The sequence below is a fragment of the Perognathus longimembris genome, chromosome 2 (genome assembly GCF_023159225.1).
Source record: "Perognathus longimembris pacificus isolate PPM17 chromosome 2, ASM2315922v1, whole genome shotgun sequence".
NCBI classification, from domain to species: Eukaryota; Metazoa; Chordata; class Mammalia; order Rodentia; family Heteromyidae; genus Perognathus; species Perognathus longimembris.
Window position 1 is genome coordinate 16075026 of NC_063162.1, and position 17841 is coordinate 16092866.

General features: G+C 43.1%; 1 protein-coding gene across 3 annotated transcripts in view; it reads left to right on the forward strand.

Annotated features, from left to right (window-relative positions):
• The first annotated feature begins 8686 nt into the window (after nucleotides 1-8686).
• The window catches only part of Xpnpep1 (X-prolyl aminopeptidase 1), a 50249-nt gene continuing 41094 nt past the window's right edge, over nucleotides 8687-17841 (forward strand). The window contains exons 1-2 of one of the 3 annotated variants that reach the window (XM_048338291.1): nucleotides 8687-8781; nucleotides 16402-16490. In XM_048338291.1, the coding sequence (XP_048194248.1) occupies nucleotides 8750-8781; nucleotides 16402-16490 (121 nt within the window). In that variant the 5' untranslated portion in view covers nucleotides 8687-8749. Of the gene's footprint in view, nucleotides 8880-16401; nucleotides 16491-17841 lie in introns of all 3 variants that reach the window. The other 2 variants (XM_048338292.1, XM_048338293.1) reach the window with 2 other exon arrangements.

Below are 17841 nucleotides of genomic sequence, written 5' to 3' on the forward strand. Positions count from 1 at the left end.
GTACAATTTGTTACCTCCTCCCTCATCTCCCTCCTCCCCCCTCCGCCTTTCCCTCTCTCCCCATGAGTTGTTCAGTTGGTTTACACCAAATGGTTTTGTAAGTATTGCTTTTGGAGTCATTTGTCTTTTTATCTTTTATTTCTCAATTTTGATATTCTCTTTCCCAACCCTGTTGATACTTTGATCTTGGTCTTCCAGCCCCTAAAACTGTGAGACATTAAGTTTCTTGTTTTTAAAGTTAGGTGCTGGTAGCTCATACCTGTACCCCTAGCTGTGTGCAGTGGCATTTCCCTGTCATCCCAGATACACAGGAGGTTAAAGAGAGATTAAGACAAGCTTGGGTGAAATCCCATTTCTGTAGAAAAAGCTGGATATGATATGTGAGACTCAATCTCTCTCTCTCTCTTTTCTCTCTCTCTCTCTCTCTCTTTTTCTAGTCCTGGGGCTTGAACTCAGGGCCTGAGCACTATCCCTGGCTTCTTTTTGCTCAAGGCAACATTCTACCACTTGAGCCACAGCACCACTTCTGGCTTTTTCTATATAGGTGGTGCTGAGGAATTGAACTCAGGGCTTCATGTATACGAGGCAAGCACTCTACTACTAGGCCATATTCTCAGCCAGTGAGACTCAGTCTCAAAACAAAACAACAAAAAAAAGTAAATAGGGTTGGAGGCATGACTTAAATGGTAGAACTATCACATACCACCAAAAAACAAAGTAAAGCAAAACAAAAAACAGATGGAAGTACTTGGTCCATTATTCAAAATATTAAACATATATGACCCTGTAATGCTACTTCTAGGGTGTATCTCCAAAAAACCTGGAGATATATGTACAAAAAGCTTTACATATGAATATGTATAGCAGCTCTGTTCATAATAGCCCAAAAGTAGAAACCACTCAAATGTCCAGTTGAGTAGATAAATAAAATGGAGTACATTTATTTTGAGGATTTTCTGCAACAAAAGCAATGAAGTTCTGTTTCATGCTGAGTTATGAATGGATCCTGAGAACCCCATGCTAAATCTGACATATTGTAGAATTTCATTCACACAAAACAATCAGAGGCAACTGCATAGAAACAGGAAGCAGATTTGTGGTTGCCAAAGACTGGGAAGGATGGGGAAAATGAGGAATTATGCTAAAGGATATGAACTTTCTTTTGGGGGGGTGATAAGATTGTTTGAACATTGACTGTGGTGATGGTTATGCGACTCTATGAATAGACTAAAACCACAGAATAGGGTACTTCAAATTGAAAGGCATATACACTGGATCAGAAGGAATAATAAAGATCAAAAGAATATTTATGTGAAATATTTTAAAAAGTTAAATGTATGTGAGTAGATCACATCACATATATGTATGTATATGTATATACATGTATATGTATATATTTAAGGATACTTATTTTATTCTGAGATGGGGTCTGCTTTCAGCAGAAAAAAAATCTGCTCAGGGAAAGTTATGGTTAACAGTAAGAAAGTGATTTTTCATTCTTGGATGTGGCCCTGAGCACTAAATTGTGTTTCTGAGTTTTTATTTTTTATGCAGTGTTTTGAAGCCTGGGCCGCCTGTTAGTCTGTTTTTCAGCTTTGTTTGTTTGTTGGCTCATTTGAGTTGTAATGAGGAGGCACTGTGGCCAGCAACACTCATGACATCAGGACAGACAGGGCTGTGCAAGTTCTGCCAAGCCCCAGTGACCTGCCCTAGGTCTTGAAAAATCCAAATTGCAAACTAGGAAGAGTGGAGGATTTGCTTGTTGGTGCTAAGTTTGGGGGAATTCTATGTTTAAAGGTTAAAGGTGACAGCATTCTGGCAAGCAGTAGTTTACTTTAATTCAATTGCAAGGGCAATTTCAGTGCATTTGAAATCCAGGCCATACTTTGTCAGATTCTCAGGAAGGAGGGGGGTCACAAATCAGATGTTGACAGGAGTCTGGAGGGTAACACACAAGAGCCTGCTTGTTAAATGGAACATCCCCTCCTCCTTATAAGTTACTTGTAGCCACATGGGAGCAAGAACCAGTGTGGCCAAATTAACCTTCTGATTCTTCAAAGGAAGATGAAGATTTTTTTTTTAATGTTGGTACCAGGATTTGAACTCAGGACCTGGGCATTATCCTTTAGCTTTTTTTTTTTTCTTCTCAAGTTGGGCACTTTACTACTTGAGCCACTGTTGCACTTGGATTTGTTAGTAGGTGATTGGAGTTAACAGTGTCATAGGCTTTTCTGCCCAAGTTGACTTTCAACTGTGATTCTCAGATCTCAGCCTCCTGAGTAACTAGGGTTACAGGCATGAGCCACCAGGAGCCCAGCTGAAGTTAGGGACTTTTAAATAGTGAGCTTTTCCTTTTAAAATGTTGACACATAGCTGAAGTGAAAAAAAATTGCAACAACCTACAGAATGGGAACGATTGTTGGATATCATATATCTGACGAAAGCTCTATGTCTATAATATTTAAAGCATGTTTACAACTCAATAATAGTAACCCCATCTAAGAGGGCAAAAGGGTCTGAAGGGGCCTATTTTTCTATGGAGAAATACAATTGGCCAATCAGTATATGAGAAGATATTCAATATCATTAGCATCTGGGAGGTGGAAATCAAATTCGTGGTGAGAGACTATGCCATATGCATGAGGATGCGTGGAATCCAAAAGAAAGGTAATATCAAGTGTCCATGAGAGAAGAAATTGGAGCTCACACATAGGGCCGGTGAGACTGTGTCATTTTGCAACCCAGCGCAGCAGCACCCCAAAGGGTTAAAATTGGACTGAGTATGTGGCTCCACATTTTGCAGTCTAGGTATCAACTTCAGATAAGTGAAACCACATGTTCACATAAAAATGTATACAGGAATGTTTGCTATCAGAGTCTTTCACAGAATCTCAAAAAGGGAGTCCATCCCAAATGTCCATTGACAGATGCAGGATAATCATTTAGCATACCCAGACGTAAAACAGAATCAGGTACGGATACCATGTTACCACACAGCTAAGCTTTGAAAAGGCCATATTATGTGAGAGAAGCCAATTCAAAAACCCCATAGGTTACATGATACCATTTATATGAAATGCCCAGAAGAGGCAAATCTGCAGAGGCAAAGTAGATTAGCGGTTGGCCTAGGGCAGGGAGGATGGGGGATGGTGTGTGTGAAGTGATTATAAAGGGTATGGATTTCTTTTTGAGGTGAGGAAAATAGTCCAGAATTGACTGTGGTGATGGTTGTACATTTCTGAGAAAAATAATAAAACCATTGAGTTACACATTGTAAATTGGCTAATTGTGTGGTATGTGAATTATTTCTCCCTAAAACGGTTACAAAAGAATACAGTGGGGACCACACAGAACATGTCATCCAGACTGCCAAGTTCAAGTTCTCTGCATAGTACGTCTGGAAAGGCTTCCTCAAGATGCCCTCTGAGGGAACAAGAGACAGAGTGCTGTGCTTGTTCTGAAGTTACACGTTCACTTAATGTCAGAAGCAAGGCCCGAACTTGTCCCATGACCTTGACCTCAAGGCTGGGCTGACTTGATTCAAAGCCCATTTTTCAAGGCAGAACCAGGAAGGGATTGTGAGAAGCCAGCATTATGAACAGCTGGATACACTTTCTTCTCTTTCCCACATTTTGCAAAGGTCCCCGGAAAACTTTTTTGAGGAGAACAATATGGTTAATAGAAAAAACGGATTCTCCTTAAAGGAGGAGAGAGGCATAATACTTCCTCAAGTCTTTTTTCCCCCCAATAGCATAGGAGGGACTGTGTGTTCCCCAGAACACTTACTCTGTGTGTCTGTGAGTCTCTTACACTTAGATCATCAATAAGTTGTTTGTGCAAGAATCATTTGATGTCCAAGAAACCCCGTGGGCTTCTTAAGGATTAAAAAAAATCTTTTTATAAAAAAAAAATTTGAACCAGAAGGCTGAACTTTGCCAAGAGCAAATGGAACTTAGATATCAAAAGGTCTGAGTTCAGTTTTCACTGAATACAAAGGGTGAGTAGGTCCCGAAGGGAGCCAAACGCGTTCTCCCACCCTTAATTTACAGTACTTTGTGTTGGCAGGCCCCATGATTCTGAAAGTTGGCTTTCTTCTCTCATTCCTCTCTTGGGTGTAACCACAACCCTATCTTTTAGTTAACTTTACAAAAATTAAAGCCATATTATAACAATTTATGAGAACCTCACTCATCACTGCTCCTATAACTATCAGTTTTATTAGAATAAATTGAAATGCTTGAGCAGGTTAAAACTCTCCTCTGTAGCTGTAATTTTGTTTGATCACATATAAGAATTTCTTTTTCTTTTTCATTCTTCTCATGTGGGTTGACTGAGGGGATGTTGGCACAGTGTCCTTCCCAATAAATGATCAACCAGTTACCAACCTGAATCCTGGAGGATCACCTTTGGTTACAGCACAGATTCTCATTGCCTTGGAAGGCAACAGGGTCAGAGAAAGGATTACTATTTTTCTTCTTATCCCTTCTTCCCTCCTTCCCTTCTTCCTCTTTCTCTCTCTGTCTCTTTCTTCATTCCTTTCTTTCTTTCAACAAGTCTTACAATATAGCTCAGGCTGGCCCTGGTCTTGAGCTCATGATTCACCTGTCTCTGTCTCCTGAGTTCTGGGATTATAGGCATGATCTACTATAATTGGCCTTTTTTTTTCTCTTTTGGTTTTGTATAATAAGCAGTCTTCTGGGTTAACTCCCTAGCACAGGAGGAAGGAGAGAGGGAAGAGAGAAAGAAAGAAGGAAAGAAGGAAGGAAGGAAGGAAGAAAAGAAGGAAAGAAGGAAGGAAGGAAGGAAGAAAGGAAGGAAGGAAGGGAGGGTAAATCCAAATTTCATTCCATCACCTTATGGTAAACACTGCTTAGATTTTTTTCACTCACTTTCTTTCTATTCTTGTTTGTTTGTTTGTTTTTTGGCCAGTCCTGGGCCTTGGACTCAGGGCCTGAGCACTGTCCCTGGCTTCTTCCCGCTCAAGGCTAGCACTCTGCCACTTGAGCCACAGCACCGCTTCTGGCCGTTTTCTGTATATGTGGTGCTGGGGAATCGAACCTAGGGCCTCGTGTATCCGAGGCAGGCACTCTTGCCACTAGGCTATATCCCCAGCCCCACTTTCTTTCTATTCTTAAAAGCATGTATCAGTATATATCTAAATCTATATTATTACAATAATTTACATTTTCTATTTGTTAGTTCATAATTATTAATGATGCTATAATTACTCATGTATAACATTCAATTGCACAGATGATTACTTAAATGACTCAGTAAGGAGATTTGGGGTTGCAAGTGACAGCAAACTCCTGTCAAACTGACTTAAACACAAAGGGAATCTGTTTTGGCGGGCATTTGAAAAGTCCAGTGGGAGCTCCGGCTGAAGGCACAGTAGGGTTCAGGTATTGGGTAATATTGTGAGGCCTGCTTCTCTCTTTGCTCTGCCTCTGATGCTGCTGGGCCATTCACATGCCGCATATCCAGGCATGCATTCTAGAGTACCTGCAGGCAGCTCTTGCCTGACAGGGGAGAACAAGGCCCTGCTTCAGCATGGGTCCACAGCCACCTCTGAGCCTGTCCCTGTGGTTGCTCCCCGGCTCTCACAGTATTCCCTGGGATCCAGACGTGTTATCATGCTAACATAGACTGACAAAGAGGCAAAGAAGAAAAGTTGGGCTCCAAAGAAATATAATGGTTATCAGGAGAACGAGTGAGTAAGAGGTGGTCAAAATAACCGGATGCCTTGAAAAACAAGAAACTTAATGTCTCACAGTTTTAGAGGCTGGAAGACCAAGATCAAAGTATCAACAGGGCTGGGAGGGATAATCTCTTGCATGCTTTGTTCCTATCTTATGTTTTTGTTTTTGTTTTGGCAATCGCTGGTGTTCCTTGGCTTGAGGGTGTTATCACTCAGATCGCTGCCTTCATGTTCATATGGCATTTTTCCTCTGTGTAGGGCGTGTCCACATTTCTTTTTGTTAAAAATAAGGACATTAGTCATATTGGAGTAGGAATCTAGACTGCTTCAATATGATGTCATTTTAATTAATGACATATGCAAACACCTTGTTTCCAAGTGAGATCACATTCTGAGGCACTAGTGCTTAGGGCTTTAATATATGGATTTGCAGGATCATAACTCAGCCAAGCACGTTTCCACATTTTTAATGTTTCTGTATGCATAAAAAAATCCATGCAATTGGAGTTCAAATGCTAACATCAGCTACCTCCCTCTTTCAGCCAGGAAGGTAGAGGGTTAGATGAGGCCACCTCAGGGTGCTCATGTATAATTTCATGTTTGATCACAGTGGGATCTATGGATCCATCCTGCTTCCTTTTTTTTTTTCCCCCCCCCCAGTCCTGGGCCTTGGACTCAGGGCCTGAGCACTGTCCCTGGCTTCTTTTTGCTCAAGGTTAGCACTCTGCCACTTGAGCCACAGCGCCACTTCTGGCCATTTTCTGTATATGTGGTGCTGGGGAATCGAACCCACTAGGCCATATTCCCAGCCCCCCCCCCACCCCATTCTTCTTCCTGAATGTACATCTCTGTTTCACTCCTTAGGAGCTCAAGGACTTGGGCAAAGGACTTGATCTTTGCAAACCCCAGGATCCCCCAACCAGAAAAATAAGGACAATAGTCATTTACTGGTTTGTTTTGGGCTAGGTTCAGAGTGCTCAGTAAATGTCACTCAATGTGACTAGTTTATCTCTTTGAAGATGGGAGGGTTTCAGAGTCAAGAGAACCCATCAGGAACCCTTACTTCTCCCATCCCATAATGATAATTCAGCTCAACTTCTCTCTGAGGTTCACTCTAAAGAATTTCAAGAGCAGGAATGGGGCTTGGCTATCCAGAAAACAGGGATTCATGTCCAGTTCTGGGAACACCAAGTGCTTTTCTCTGTCCTAAGCCAATGACATAGATTCTGAGCCAAAAACTCTTTTCCTAGGCAACATGATTATGAAATACTCGTTCCCTTTGTCTCTTTCTGGTACCTTTTAAAAAAAAAATCGCTTGATCTTTCCCACCATCTTTCAGAGGTGGGTGGGGACCAGTCATTTTATTTATAGTCCTCTTTGTGTCTCCATCAACTTGGAGAAATGGAACAGATGTTTTTGCTGTACCACATGCTCTGTTCTTTCATGGTTGTGAAAGTGCTTATTGAACATTAACTAGACATTTGAATTCTTGCAGACAGCAGGACCTATTTGATACAGGTGTATTAGGCCTTTGCTAACGTCAGTGCAGAACGAGGTGCAGATCACTCTTTAAAACTGTGGTTATTTTCATTTAGTACCAGATATTGTTCTAAGCGTCAGAGACACAACAATGAACAACAGAGTCACTGTCGCTGATCTGGAGGAGTGTAAATTCTGGTGACACTCATTCCCACAGAAAATATAAGAGAACTTACTAAATGTCAGATATTGTTCATCAAACAGAAACAATTTGTGTACTGATGGTTAGTGTGTGTGTGTGTGTGTGTGCGTGCGTGTGTAGGGTGGGAAGAAAGGGAACAGAATATAATACACATACTTAAAAAAATTGTTAAAAGGTAATAAGTCCTTTGGAAAAAAAACAGAGCCAAGTTAAGAATTAAGAGTGTCAGAAGGGGTTTATAAGAGTGGTTAGGGTCAAATTTATGGGAAGGTGAGACCTGAAGGAAAATGAGAAAAGGAGGCTGGGTGTTTTGGGGGAAAAGCAAGCTCAAAGGCCCTGGGGCATGAGGGCACAGCTTTTTCTGTACTCGGATTTGAACTCAGGGACTCTCACTTGCTAGGACAATGTTCTACCTTTGAGCCACTCTGCCAAGTCTCCCAGCTCTTCCAAGGATAACTACTTTAGCTGGAGTAGAGTGAGCAAGGTCTTGAGAACAGTGGAGAATGAGGTTGAGGGAGATGAAACAGAGCTTGTATGTTTTGTGAAATGAGAAGCCACTTGAAAGGACCAAGTGGAAAAGTGGTAACTTGATCTCAGGCTTCGAAGGGTTGGTCTGGGCGCTGGGGTTAGGCTAGGCAGCTCAGGTATAGTTACACAGGTGAGGCTGTGGTGATGATGCTCACTAGGGTGGGGTGGTTGAATTTGAAAGCTATTTTACAGATAGAGCCAACAGGAGTTTTGGGCAGAGGGGATGGGGGGGATAGGGGGCTGAGTCTGGAGTAGCCACTGGTTGAGATGGTGAAGTAGGAGTAGGCCTTTGGTTTGGTGTCTGGGTGAGGGGGGTGAAGCTCCTATTAGCTAGCCAAGGACAGTGGGCAGCTGGACAGATAGTTTGGGGAACACCTCTGAGAGGTGAAAGACCCCATTTAAGTTCTTGCAGAGGTGGCCCACGGCCCTCAGCCGTTCTGAAGGCCACACTCGGGAGGGCTTGACAGTCCCTTCTTGCCTACAGTCTTTCTCTTTCTGGGAAACCCGAGGGACGATGACGATGACGATGACGATGACGCTCCCGCGCGCACAGCGTCCCCGGCCCAACTCTTCCAGTTCGTTCCGGGAAAATGTGGGCGGGGCTCCACGACCAAGAAGACGGCCCAGAGCCCGTGACCACGCCCTCAGGGGGGCGTGATCAGAAGGTGGGCGTGGCGGTTGCGTGAGCACGCTACAGAACGGGGCGTGGGCGACCCCGTGCACTGAGCGGTCGTGCTGCTCGCGCACCTCCCTTCTTCCGGCTTTCTCTTTTTTCTGCCCTCTCCGGGGCTGATCAGCTGGTCTGCGCGGTCCTGACGTGGGCCGGCGCACGTCACCGCCGAATGGCAGCCTCCAGAAAGCCGCCGCGAGTGAGGTGAGGGGACCGACTCAGCCGGGAAGCAGGTGTCCGAGCCTGGCGAGGCCGCCCAGCCCAGACGCGCGGGTGGTACCTGGAGGGCCGTGACCGAGCGGGTGAGGAGCCGAGGGCCTGCCGCTGCCGGGCGAGGGCCGGAGGTGCCCGAGCCTTGGATCGGGAGTCAGGGACCCCGCCGTGCAGCCCGGCAGGGTCCGGTCCGTTTTCCGCCCGGCCAGCGGGGGGCCCGGGGTCCGCCTGAGCCGGTCCCGGCACGCGTGCTGCGGGCGGAGCCGCGGCGCTCGGCCCGAGGAGCGGGGGCGGTCGCCGACCCCGGCCCCGGGGGAAGGCCCTGCGCTTGGCAGGAAGTTGGTCTCTGTTGGACCCTCCCCGGGTACCGGGAGGTGGGTGGATTCCTGCCCTCGCCCGCCTTGCTTGAATCTGCCAAGTGACCCTCCCGGAGATGCCTCTATCTGCCTCCTTTTGCCTTAGTGATTTGTCACCTTTGTCACCACCACAAAGACCGACAGCTCTGGGCCCTCCCTACCAAAAAGGAAAGATCGTAGGCATACCCTTCGGGAAGGTCCCACCAGCAGCTTGCCCTAGCTCCTCTTTGGACACAGGGAGATGAGATGGATAACTCCTCTGTCTTATGTGAAACATGCCTTGAGTTTATTCCCTCCCAACAGCTAGAGTACACCTATCAATGCATCCATCAAAGTGGGAGACGGAGAGAAACCACCCAAGTTCACAAAGGCTAGAGTTAAAACCCTTGACCATCCACACAGGGTAGGGGGAGGGTCACCTGTGAGTGACCAGTGAGTTGTGTCTTGAAGGGACACATTAAGCAGCCTGGCTAGGCCTACTTGCCGAATTCACACCATAGAGTGTGCTTGTGTGTTCTGAGTGGATAGATCTCAGGCCTGCGTTTACCTGGACTTGCCCTTGCATACCACTCGTTAGAGGTGAGTGGAGACCCAGACCTACACTGTAGAAGGAACTTTCTGTAAGTTAGGAAGGGAGTCAGGCAAGTGGATAATGATGGATGATGACGACAGGCTCTAGGCTGTGAGCAAACCTTCAAAGGTTAGGGTGGCCTTCGCTAGGTTTGTAGGATAACAATATTTGTGGCAAAAGGGTCTTTGGACATAGATGGTGGGCTGAGAGAGGGAAGCCTTTTGACTCAGCTGTTTTCCTGATGTAGAATTTTAGTGCCATAGAAGTGAGGGTTTCTTTCAGATTAGGATCTGGAAAATGAACTCAAGTGGATTTAGGTAAAATAAGAATGGAATAATTTCTAGTGAGGCTGAAACCAAAAGCACCAATACTGGTAGCAGCCTTTCCCTCTATTTTGTATCTTGGCTGTATACCCAGGCAGGCCTTCTTGTTGTGGTATGTAATGAGATTTGTAGGCTGACAGCCCCAGCAGAAATGGCTGGAGAAGTCCCAGATCTGATTGTCATTGGACTAACTTGATTCTTATTTCTATCCTTGAAGCATCATTATGGCCAGAGGAGTGGATTAACCAAGCCTAGGTCTCAGAACATGGTGGGTGAATGACTGATACTCATTCCAACTCCTTGGACTGAAATGGATAAGGCACATCTTCAAAAAGAAAATCAGAGTTCTCATGGAGAGAGATGGATTCTTTGAAACTCATTCTAGTTTACCCTTATCTCATCACCTTAGGCATGATTGAGCATCTAGGTCTTTTCTTTTTCCGACAGAATCTCACTATCCACCAACGCTGGCCTTCAACTTGCAATTCCAAATGCTAGTATTATAAGCCTGTACCACCAGATTCAGCTTGGTCTTTATTTTGCCTCATTTGAACATTGGACATATATGATTTTCCTCATGGACTAGGGACATGGGTGGGGGTGGATACCTAGAACCTTACTGGGAGTTCTTTTTAGAGAGAGACGTACAGTTTTCAGTAGCACATCCATGGGCAACTAGTACAAAGATTGAACAGGAAGTAGTTCTTCTACTTCTTTCCCCTTACATAACTTGTGGCCATTTTGACTTGGAGAAAGTATAGGCTGGGAAGGGGAAGAAATGGGCAGACCTGGACTCTAGTTCTAGCACTGTCACTAAATAACTGTGAATCTTTAAGCAAGTCATTTGATCTTTCTCAGAAGTTTCTTTGCCTAGAAGAGGGAGTTATATGGTCCCTGAGGTATATTCTCTTACTTCTCATATTTAATGATAGTCCTGTTTTTACAGACAGCTTGTGATTATGTCTGTCAAAGTAAGTGAAGAGTTCACTGAGAATATGTCTGTCAAAAACGGAAGGCTGGATGTGTATAGAACTCCACAGAGACCAAGGTATGACAAGAGTAGGGCAGCTGTACTGTTCAGGTGCTTATGACTTCTGGGATCCTGATAGAGAGGTAGGATGGTGATGCTTACCTAAAGAGCTTGAGCTCACCTATCAGATCTGGTTTCTGGTCTGGGCTTTGCAGGTACCCAGATATGAGTTACTTTTGTTTCTTCTATAATGAGTGAACAGGACTGCCTCTGAATAACTTGCCCCTCAAATCCTGTGTCAGAGTCATTTGTACCTTGTAGCTCTATGCATGTGGGGGAGGGTAGGGGAGACATTGACTTTTCACTTACTGTTATATAAACTTACATACAAAGCATCGATTTGTATCCTTATCCAAGAAAGAGTGGTGTCTTAGTTGAGGTCATTCATGTATGATAAAATTCCTTGGTTAAAATATATAGTATTTTGCAAATGTATTCATTGAATTATACAACTATCACCACAAGCAATTTAGGGCAGTTTCATTGCCCTCAAAATCTTAGCTTTTTTTTTTTTTTTTTTTGGTTGGTCGTGGGGCTTGAACTCAGGGACTGGGCACTGTCCCTGAGCTCTTTTTGCTCAAGGGTAGCGCTCTACCACTTTGAGCCACAGCTCTGCTTCTAGCTTTTTTATTTTTCTGATGGCAGTATTGGGGTTTTAACTGAGGGCCTTAGGCTTGAGCAACACCTCCATTTCTTTTTGTTTGTCCCAAATAAATCTTTTTTTTTTTTGGCCAGTCCTGGGGCTTGGGCTCTGGGCCTAAGCACTGTCCCTGGCTTCTTTTTTGCTCAAGGCTAGCACTCTGCTACTTGAGCCACAGCGCCACTTCTGGCCATTTTCTGTATATGTGGTGCTGGGGAATCGAACCCAGGGCCTCATGTATATGAGGCAGGCACTCTTGCCACTAGGCCATATGCCCAGCCCCCCCCCCCCCAATAAATCTTTAAGCCTTTGGTATACACTGTTTTCTACAATCCTCTTTCAGCCCTTGAAAGCCACCAGTCTTCTTCCCATCTCTATAGGCTTGCCTCTTCTGTATATTTCATAAAATTGGAGTCATTTACTATCTAGTCTTTTTGTGATAGGCTTTTTTTCCCTTGGCATGATGTTTTCAAGATTTACTTATGTTTGTATGAATTTTTATTGTCAAATAATATTACATTGTATGGGTAGATTTTATTTATCCAGCCAGCAGTTGGATGTTTGGTTTCTTTCTACTTTTTGGCTATTACAGATGATGCAGGTTATGAACATTTGTGTAAAATTTCTTTTTGTAGTGTTGGGAATCCAGTTAAAGGTCCCTTGCATGTAGGGAAGTGCTCCTTCATTGGTCTACCTCCTTATCCTTGTGTGTGAATTTTTATCAAGATATATGTTTTTAATTTTCCTGAGTACGTACCTAGTTATGGAATTGCTTGGATTGGATCCTAACCCTTTAATCTTTTAAGCATCTACTCGACTGTTTTTCAGAGCCACACACAACCATTTTACATTTCCACTTTCAATGCTTGACGGTTTGCATTTTCTTCATCCTTACACTTATACTTGTTATTGTCTATTTCTTGATTGTTACTTTCTTAGAGGGTATAAAGTGATATCATTGTGACTTGGATTTGCAGTTCTGTATTGACATGTTGAGCATCTTTTATGTGCTTGGCTATTTATATATCTTCATTAAAGAAATGTCAATTCAGATTTGTTTCCCACTTTAACATTAGGTTATATATCTTTTTGTTGTTGAATTGTAATTTCTTCCAGATATAGAATATATAGGCAAAGTCCTATCTATATATTCTAGATTTAGACTCTAGCAAATTTGCAAGTAATTTCTTCTATTTGTGGATGGTTTTACTTTTTTCCATGGTATCTTCTGAAACCCAGAGTTGGTACTGGAGCTTGAATTGAGTGCCTGGGCACTGTCCCTTAGCTTTTTGGCTCAAGGCTGGTTCTCTACCACTTCAGCACTCACAGGGTTTCCTGTCCTGCCTGGCTTTCAACCGTGATCCTTAGATATTAGCCTTCTGAGTAGCTAGGATTACATGCTTGAGCCTCCATCACCTGGCACTATAGCCTGTATTCTGGTGTTTGTTTGTTTGTTTTTTTTGTTGTTCCCATCCTGGCGCTTGAACTTCAGGTCTGAGTGCTGTCCTTGTTCAAGGCTCAAGGCTAGTACTCCACCACTGGAGCCCACAGCTACACTCCTGGCTTTTTTGGTACTTCATTGGAGATAAAAGAGTCTCATGGACTTTCCTACCCAGGCTAGCTTTAAACTGTGATCCTTAGATCTCAGCCTCTTGAATAGGAGCTAGGATTACAAGTGTGAACCACTGGTGTCTGGCTATATCTTGTATTCTTTTTTTTTTTTTTGGCCAGTCCTGGGCCTTGGACTCAGTGCCGGAGTACTGTCCCTGGCTTCCTTTTTGCTCAAGGCTAGCACTCTGCCACTTGAGCCACAGCACCACTTCTGGCCGTTTTCTGTATATGTGGTGCTGGGGAATCGAACCCAGGGCCTCATGTATACGAGGCACGCTCTCTTGCCACTAGGCCATATCCCCAGCCCCTATATCTTGTATTCTTGATGAACTCGTTTTCCTCTGTGTGTGTGTGTGTGTGTGTGTGTGTGTGTGTGTGTGTGTGTGAAGCCTTTAGGATTTTCTGTATTCAAGACAATGTTATTTGCAAATAGTTTCACTTCTTTTCCAATCCATATACATTTCATTACAGTTTCTTGCCTAATTATCCTGGTTAGAACATCAAGTACAATGTTCAATAGGAGTGGAAAGATTAGTCATCCCTGTCTTGGTCCTGCACATAGGAGAAAGCTGTTGGTCTGTCAACTCTGGAGCCTGGTGTTTGCTAGGCAGCTGTGCTTTCACTTGAACCATGTCCCCAGGTCTTCTTGTGAAGTTACTTGTCAGGTAGAACCTTGCATATTTGTCTAGGATTGGTTTCAGACAACCATAGCTTCCTTTGTAATTGGGATTACTGGCAGGTACTACCAGGCCTGGTTTTGCTTGGACTAACCTTGTGCTATCTGCTGAGTGGTGTTGTGAAATGCTTTTTTCATGTCTTCTGAGAGAATGGTGTAGTTTTTGTTCTTTATTCTGTGTATATGATGTCTTCCATTAATTGATTTTTCATGGGTCAAACTAACTTTGCATTCCTGGCCACTTTACAGTGGTGTGTGATCCTTTTTATATTATCACTACTTTCAGTTTGGTGATATTTTGTTGAAGGGATTTGCATTTGTATTGTAAGAGATATTGGGATGTCTGAACTCCCCCCCCCCCCTTCAGTGTTGGGGATCAAATTTATTTTCTACCACAGCCCATTGTCTTACTTAAAAAAAAAGTTTTTATTTATTTTATTTTTTATGGTCAAAGCAATGTACAGAGGGGTTACAGTTACATAAGGCAGTAAGTACATTTCTTATCAAACTTTTTACCTCTGTTTTTCTTCTGCCTCCCCCCACCTCGTTCCTTCCCCTCTCTCCTCAGATGTACAGTTGGTTTACAGCATATTGTCTTGAAAGTATTGCTGTTGGATTGCTTCACCTTTTGCCCTTTGTCTCTCTATTTTATTGTTCCCCTTCCCTAGTTCCAATAAACATACATTGTCTTACTTTTTTTTCCAATAAAAGAACATGTGTTTTTCTCAGGTAATTACATCTTAGTCAGTCCAGTGAAATTAAAGTAGCAGCTATACAAGAGCAGTCTTGCAGTGATTGGTAAAATCCAGTCTTCTGACTCTGGCCCTGTGGTAGATTGAGCTAATGTCAACCTCTTTGAACCTACCAACATGCAAAAATGTGGTTAAGATGATTACTTAGTTGAGTTTAAGTCATGTCTGAGTATCATGTAAAACCTATGACTTAATCTGATCTAATCTAACTGCTGATGACTACCCTGTGACACCAGCACACTGTATTGGCCTCCATGCTTTTCCTCTACTACAGGAACACTTCTGCCTGTGCCCTTTACACTGTTTTCCTTTCCTGGCACATTCTTCTTGTATAAATGAGGATGCCCTTCTCACTGTTGTTTTCAAGTATGTGTTAAAATGCCAAGTGTTATCAGATAGATCTTCTCTGGATACTTCTGTATCTCCTGCTCTCCTTCTTTTCCTTGCCCTGCTTTCATTTTTCTCATAGAAAAAGTTGCCTCCACTCTTCTCCCTTACCCAATCTCTCACTCTTGTCCCACCCTACCTATATGTTTTGAAGTCAGTTATATTTTTGGTTTTGTTCACTGTTATCTCTAGAACAGAGCCTGGGTTATAGAAGAGTCTCAATAAATATTTGAGTAAGCTTGAAAGGGAATCCTCAGGTCCCAGAAATGTAGAGGGAACTTAAAGCCTGAGTGGTTTGATGGTAAATTGAGCCTTGGAAATTTATCTGACCCAGAGACCTGCATGGCTGGAGTCCAGGGTATCAGACTGTCCCTAAGTGAGAATAAGAGACTTGTGTGCAAATCTTCTAGCTAAGAACTTAATGTGAATATTGAGCAGAGCCAGTAATGCTTGTATGAACCAGGGACATATTTATTCACACAGGCAGTCTGCCTGCCTGCCTTCCCTTGCCTGCCTGCTTGTTTTCCTGTTCCCTTTCCTTTCCCTCCCTCCCTCCCTCCCTCCCTCCCTCCCTCCCTCCCTCCCTCCCTCCCTCCCTCCTTCTCTTCCTTCCTTCCTTCCTTTTTCCCTCTCTTTTTCTGTCCCTCTCTTACCTCCTTTTTTCTTTTCCTCCCTCTATACAGTCCCTTCTCTCTTTCCTTCTTTTTTCTTTGATACAAGGTTTCATTTATATAGCAGGCAGGCCCTGAACTCACAATCCTTTTTGCCTCAGCCTCTGGAGTACTAGAACCACAGGTATAGAATAAAGAAAGCACATAGAGGGAGTTACCTTCAGGGAGAGGCAGCAGATTCAGTAAACATGAGGATTGCTTTCCCAAATGGACCATCTGAAAGGAATTATGAGGCCCTAAAGTGATTCAGTTGATAAGAGAAGAAACAGAAACCGGAATGAAAGAACAGGACACCACAAATTAAAAAATAGGTACTTGTGAAAAATACAATCCCTGAAAATAACATCTTTTTAGTTTATCTATAAGGAGATTAGACACAGTTGAACACTTCATAAAGTGGAAATGAGGGCTGAGGCTCTGTCATGGTGCTGTTTCATACCTTCAAGTTGTACTTAGCCCACCACTGATAGTGGGGTGAGGGTTCTTCTGACTCATGGACAAAACTGCTAAGACAAGACCATGCCTTCTTTATCTGAGTCTTGCCACATTTACTGTGGTCAAAGTCTTTAACTTCTTGTTCTTTCTCTTTGTAAGGGCGAATCACCAGGATTTTCAACTGCAACATTTAAGAATAATTGAACCTAACGAAGTGACATCCTCAGGAGACACAGGTGTGGAAACAGGTAATAATTTTACCTACAAATTAGGCAGTACATCTCAAGTTTTTTGGCCACCCCAGCCTATGAATAAGAAGAAATGGTAAGGGGTTAGCAATTAGTTGGTCAAGGTTAAGGGTAGGGTCTGGAAATTAACAATCACTTTGTCATTTGGCTATCTGGGTGGATATTTACTGTTTACATATATTTCTCACCTTTTTTAGGGCAAGTTAGAAAGTGTTATATTTTGTTTTCTTTTGCATTTCCATTTGTGTGGAGATAGGTGGTAATGGTGGGGTAGTTATAGATTCTTACTGAAATATACTATTCTAATACTTCTAATCTGTCTGTTATCTATAATATAGTCCTTTATTGGTTTTGCTAGAAATTAGCTCTCAACTTTTCATCAGATTCTAAAATGAGAAAATACATTATTATGCTTTATCAATTGAATGTTCATTTAGGAAAACCATCTTGTAATCACCTTTTCTCCCTAGAACTTGTTAGTTTTGTGATTGGTTCCTAGAGACTCTAAGGTCCTCCCCCAGAGGGCTCCATGCAGATGCCCCCCACCTGTTTAAGTATGTGCCCAATACCTGAGTTACCTAGGTAACACCTGGAGGCAGTTACCTCCTCCTTCTCTGAGGTCACATCCAATCCACCTGGCCAGATCTCCCACCTTTCCTATATAAACCAGCTCAACAGAGTCCCTGCTGTCTTTCCTTTTCTCTCTTACTCTCTCTTGCTCTTTGCTCTCTTTTTCCCTTCTTCCTTCCCCTCTCACTCCCCATCTTGTGTGGGCTAGCAGTTTGCTTCCCTCCCAATAAACTCCTTTCTGCCTGAATCGTGGCAGGTTTCCTTTGCGGAGAACCTTACAGAAACCTTAATTCTGAAAAGTGGCATATTACTCTGTTTCTGTCCCAGGTAAGTTAGTACTTTTCTATGGATTATATAGGAGAGCCATCGTGTTAACTTTTTGCATAATGAAAAGTTGCAGTGTACGAGAAACAATCACTGGTCTCTCTTTGGAATAGCAGTGCTATTACTGTATGTAATTTTAGGTAATATTTTTTTCTTTAAAAATGTATATGGAGCCAGCATATTTTGGGCCATAATAGGAAGTGGGAGAGGAAGGAAGAATAAACTGGAAAAAAGAGGAAATAGAAAGGGGAAAATGATAGAGTCATCAAATTTAAGTTTTAAAAGAACTTCTCTTTTTGTTGGGGGAAATATTGTTTCAGGGACTATCATCAGTTCAGTTGGCTGAGGTTGTAGATGTCAGCTGGAGACTGGAGCCCCTGTACTTTGATTCTGCTGATCTTAGAGTGCTCTAATCTTAGGTCTTCTAGATGTTGATAATGGTGCATGGAATTGAGAA